The sequence below is a fragment of the Furipterus horrens genome, unplaced genomic scaffold (assembly GCF_987537825.1).
Source record: "Furipterus horrens unplaced genomic scaffold, mFurHor1.1.pri manual_scaffold_6, whole genome shotgun sequence".
Classification (NCBI taxonomy): Eukaryota; Metazoa; Chordata; class Mammalia; order Chiroptera; family Furipteridae; genus Furipterus; species Furipterus horrens.
This window is the reverse complement of record NW_028327176.1, coordinates 16,127,426-16,132,492: the sequence shown is the minus strand read 5'-3', so window position 1 is coordinate 16,132,492 and position 5,067 is coordinate 16,127,426. Positions and strand designations below refer to the sequence as shown.

At 55.0% G+C, this 5,067-nt stretch overlaps 1 protein-coding gene across 1 annotated transcript; it reads left to right on the top strand.

Moving 5' to 3' along the window:
* Positions 1 to 1,046: 1,046 nt before the first annotated feature.
* Positions 1,047 to 4,846, top strand: TCF23 (transcription factor 23). The gene is made up of 3 exons (XM_090280191.1): positions 1,047 to 1,403; positions 2,148 to 2,390; positions 3,826 to 4,846. Exons 1-3 carry the CDS (start codon positions 1,182 to 1,184, stop codon positions 4,003 to 4,005), a joined length of 645 nt encoding a protein of 214 aa, XP_090136317.1. The 5' UTR covers positions 1,047 to 1,181; the 3' UTR covers positions 4,006 to 4,846.
* Positions 4,847 to 5,067: the final 221 nt, after the last annotated feature.

Sequence of the window (5,067 nt, the reverse complement as noted above, 5' to 3'; positions counted from 1 at the left end):
CTGCTTTCCCTTTACTGATTTTGTCTCCCTTGGAGTTCAAGACTGAGGGACAAAGGACATGCAGGGCAGAGGGGGTCACTTGAGGACAGGCAGGGGCTACTGTGCCAGATTCACTGCCTCATGCTGACTAGCTGTATGGAGGGTACAATGCCACTCGGCAAACATCCTGGTCCTCCCCTGTAAAGACCTCACACCTAGCATGGGCACAGACAGGTGAGTAACTCCCCCAGGTAGGACAGTATAGGGTGAGGGCAGCCCTCCAAGTCCACTAACTGCCTGGGTTTTCATACCACCTGCATCGCTTACCAGACGTCCGGCATGGGACAAGTTATTTCACTTCCCGATACCTCAGTTTTTCCATCTGTAAAATGAGGATGGGAGTCTTTTCTTATAAGGTTGATCTGAGAATAAAGAGAATACTTAGCATACTGCCTGATCTGTAATGATCTGAGAACTTTGAACTGTTAGTAAGTGAGCCGGGTGCGGTTGTGCATAAGCAGGGGCATCAGTCAAACAGGAAGACATGGGCTCTGGGCTCTGGGCCTTTAACAAATGAAAGGCACAACCTTCAGGAGACGCAGCCTTTCCCCTGGCAGATCTGGAGGAAGGTACTCCAGGGGCACAGAAAGGTAAAAGGAAAAGCACTGGGTTGAACATCCAAGGTATGCTTGGGGGACAGGGAGCAGTGCCCTGTGGTTGGAAGGTCATGTTCACTGGCAAGGGGAGGAAAAGTCCTTTTAGGGATATGTGCAGGCAGGCTTCTGGAATGGAGAAGGAGGTTCAGGGCCCTTCCGTGAACTGGAACCCCAAAGCTGAAGTTGCAGGTCTATCAGAGGACTGTGCTTAGGGTCTGGCAAGGCCCTAGGAAAGAGCTCCCTTCCCACCATCCTCCTGCCTTCTTCAGCAGGGGCCTCCTCCCAGGGCTTGGCCACTCCCAGCATCCAGCACCCCCACCCGTCTGCAGTTGGGAGGCAGGCAGGAGTTTTTTCGCGGGGGCTGTGCCGGGTGGGCGGTTTTCCCAGAGCAAGAAGCGAGGCAGGACTGAGTTGGCGCCAGCTCCCTCAGATATAGACGTTGCTGGCTGGATGACCAGGCTGCCCCAGCTCGCTTGAGCCCAAAGTCTCCCTCAGGCACCGTGTTCCTGTCCTGGGGGCTGTGGCACCACATCCCTAGGGTGTGGCATGTCACAGAGAAAGGCCAGAGGGTCACCCACCATGCCCGGAGTGGGGCAGAACCCGGGGAGGGCCAGGCCCAGGTTGCTAGCAGGCACCGACAGGAGGAGGAGCCGCCTGAGCAGGACAAGGCAGGACCTGTGGGAAGAGAGCAGCTGGAGCAGCCAAAGGTGGAGCAGAGCGGCCCCTGCCCCAAGAGGGTCCAGGACCAGAAGCCTGGCTCGTGGCAGGGTAAGGAAGTACTGGCCCTGCAGAGCATGCTGGGAGGCAGCGGTTGGAGGGGCTGAGGGAGGTCACCTCCTTCACAGAGCATCATTCAGGGTGAGCATCCCTGCTCTAAAGAGCGGACCCCGGCTCCTTCGACTCTAAGTCTCCATGCTTTGGTGGTTGGGATGGCCTGGTCTTAACCAGAGTGTGGCTGAGAGACCTGGCCCAGCTCACTTCTCTCAGGGACAGTCAGGCCTGGAGGAGGGACATGACTTTCCCAAGGTCCCAAGCCACAGTCAGCAGCAGGGCCAGGAATTTAGTCTGTGATGTGACCCCAATTTGGTGTCCTTTCCTCTTCACCACGGCTGCCTCTTCCTCACAGGACTTGGCTGGGTCAAGGGTCATCTCTGTTGAGCAGGGTATGGCTCTGTGCTCCCCGTGGCCCCAGAGCACCCTGATAAGCAGGACTCAGACTTGGGTGTGGATGGAACGAGGGCTTAGAGGAGGCACGGTGGAGAATTAAAAAGAGTACACGTTCCGAGCCAGCTTTCCCGTCCTGTTCCATCTGACTCCAGTCAAGGCCTTCCCTCCACTTCCTGAGCTGTAAGGCAGGACAGGGCCAAGCACGGACACACTGGGGTGATGTTCTTGGTCCCTGGTGTTCAGAGGGCTACCACTCTGGCAGAAAGCCTTGCACTAGAATGTTCTTAGAAGCCAGCAACAGATGGGGATCCGGCCAGACTCACTCACCCGGGGTCCTCTGTGCAGAGCGAGGCCAGTCCTGAGAATGCCGCACGGGAGCGGAGCCGGGTCAGGACGCTGCGCCAGGCCTTCCTGGCCCTGCAGGCCACTCTGCCTGCGGTGCCACCCGACACCAAGCTCTCCAAGTTGGATGTGCTGGTGCTGGCCACCAGCTACATAGCTCACCTCACCCGCACACTCGGCCATGAGTTGCCTGGCCCTGCCTGGCCACCTTTCCTGCGTGGGCTCCGCTACCTGCACCCTCTCAAGGTAGGCCACGGGCCCAGCCAGGGCCTCAGGGGAGGGGGCTTGGGATGGAGGGATATTGGACTTAGACCCCCCTGCCCGCAGTGGGGAGTGGTGATTGGAAACAACTTCATGAGGATGTGGTTCCTCCAAGAGCAGGGAAATTTCACGGAGGCCCCAAGGCTAGGGGGTGCCGAGTGGCAGGGGAGAAAAAGGGCAGGTTTCAGGGATGGGGCCTGGGAAAGGAAACTGAAACCTAGAATGGAGGGGCATCATCCCATTGTACAATGCCTCCGTGTCCCCTGGACTTCTGTCACAGGAGAGAGCCCCCTCTGGGAGAACAACAGTCTAAGAAAACATCACTCTAGAAGCAACTGAGCTGGGGGGAGAGGGGAGCACCACTTACCAGACTGCACCCTAATTTTTCTGCACCTCAGTTTTATTATATGTGAAAGGGAAGATAACATCACCGTACTTCTTTCCCAAGGTAGGACATGAGATTATGAATAAAAAGTATAACTAACAATAAATCACCATCTCTATAACAGCTAATATTATTTGGATGCTAAAATTATGCCAGGACCTGGGCTAAGTGCTTTAGCGCATTATCTTTTTCTCCACCCAAGAACCAAAGGAGGATTACTTTACAGATGAGGAAGCCGAAGATCAGGGAGATTAAGTGGCTAAATGCAGTTGGAACCCAAGGGTATTTGACTCCAGACCCTCTGTCCTGCCTCCTGCCCCTGCTCATAGCCACCAAGAAGGCCCAGGGGATGGCACAAATATAGCTAAAATGCAAGAATTTGAGACTAATGATGGCAACTCTGAAATGTTGACAGTCGCACCTGGGGTGGCATAGTTGTTTCCTTGGCTGTAAAATGGCGATCAAAGTAAGGCCATGGCACAGAGGAAGCGATGGATGATACATGGAAGGATGAACAAATGAGAGCCGGTTAGTGGGGCTGGTTAGGCAGGAGCAGTGCCCCCTCGGCCCCCAGGGGGAGGGGTTACCAAGGAGAGGGCAGACCTCAGGGTATTTTCTGGGACTGCCCATGTCCCTGCTTAGAGGGTGTGGGCAGCGCTGACATCTGGGTGTTTGGGGAGCTGTGCAAGAGAGGGGTCAGGACTGTTCACTGTTGGGGCTCTTTCCTTGACCTCCCCCACACCCCATCCCCAACCTGGCTGCAGCCAGCTCTGCCATCACCTCCTTCCTCACTGTGGGGGCTCCTCTTGGGATCCTTGCTCCTCAGCTGACTTCTCAAGTGCCCCTCTGCCAGGCTCAGGTGGACAGGAGAATGTGTGGGGCCAGAAGTGGTGGTGAGGCAGAGGCCACAGTCATCAGAGCAGTCACGGCAGGCGAGGGTCTCAGGGAGGGAGGCTGGGGACTCCTGGGTGCCGAGGACTATGAGGGGCTGCAGTAGTGAGCATTACTCACTGTCCCTCTCTCCCTGTCTTGCAGAAGTGGCCGATGCGATCCCGTCTCTATGCTGGAGGCCTGGGGTGCTCTGGCCTTGACTCCACCACACCCACCACCTTGGGCCAAAGAACAAAGGAGGCAGAGGCCAGGCCTCAAGTCTCTGGAGAGGCAGACGCTGTCCTCCCCACCAGGGCACTCTCACCAGCTCATGGTGACAAATGATCATCACGCTCACCCTTTTTTCCTCGACTGCAATTCAAGTGTAGGGACCTAGGTTCTCCACCAGGCCTGCCTGTCTTCACTCTGATTCCTACCCATTGGATCTGACTAGCTCCCAGGTTCCAGCCTGCAGACCAGGCGAAGCCATGGGCACATCTGTGATGGAGAGAACTCAGGAGCACCAGGGAGTATATTTTCATCTTGGCACCTAGGGGGTGACTCCCCAGTAGCTCCTCCATGGCAGCTACAAGGGAAATGGGAGAGGAAGGGATGTGATTGATCGGGTTGGAAGTTGAGTTAGGGTACCACCCCTTGCTCTGCCCAACTCTTAAAGTTCCCACAAACTCTCTGGAGATTGCAACCAGACAGACCTTCCTACACAGGTGCAGAGGTAGGGACCTAGGGTGGCAGCAGCCGCAGGGGCTCGTGGGACAGCCAAAGGCCAGACAGGCTCTTGGCAGCTGTGAGTGTGGACAGAGTTGGGCTCGGGTCGCATAACCAGAGGGGAAACTGAAGAAGGGAACATGTTTTGTTATTTCCACGCAACGTGCTTATGGGATGTCAGAGAAGCAGGAAGGAATTTAAGAGGCTTGTCTCTGCATATGGTCCCTCCAGCTGCTCCCATCACTACACTTTCACCGTCTCTGGGACCTGCATCCTTCCATGCTTTTCTTGATATGAGTTATAGTTACAGGTTAAGCCACGAAGCTTCGGCTGCTTACATTTCAGTTTCCAGACACATTTATTCCCTACTGCCTAGTTTGAGAAGATATTACCCTAGAGGCAGCTCTACCTTAACTGAACCAGACAGCACCTTAGGGCCTTCCGTAGGAATGTAGATGGATTCAGTTACATCCTTGAAGGACCTTAGAAAAAGGTGTGTCTTTTCCAGGGAATGATAATTATAGTCTTTTCCATTATGTTAGAAAAGTTAACCTCCAGGGAAAACAAGGTCTGGGTTCAGTGGGTTCCTTGTATGATTTTGGCCTAAGGCCTCACTGGCTCTGGAGTTATTTATACAATTTTTCTACAAATGACCTTTCAAGGGCCAGCTCCTCCCCCCAC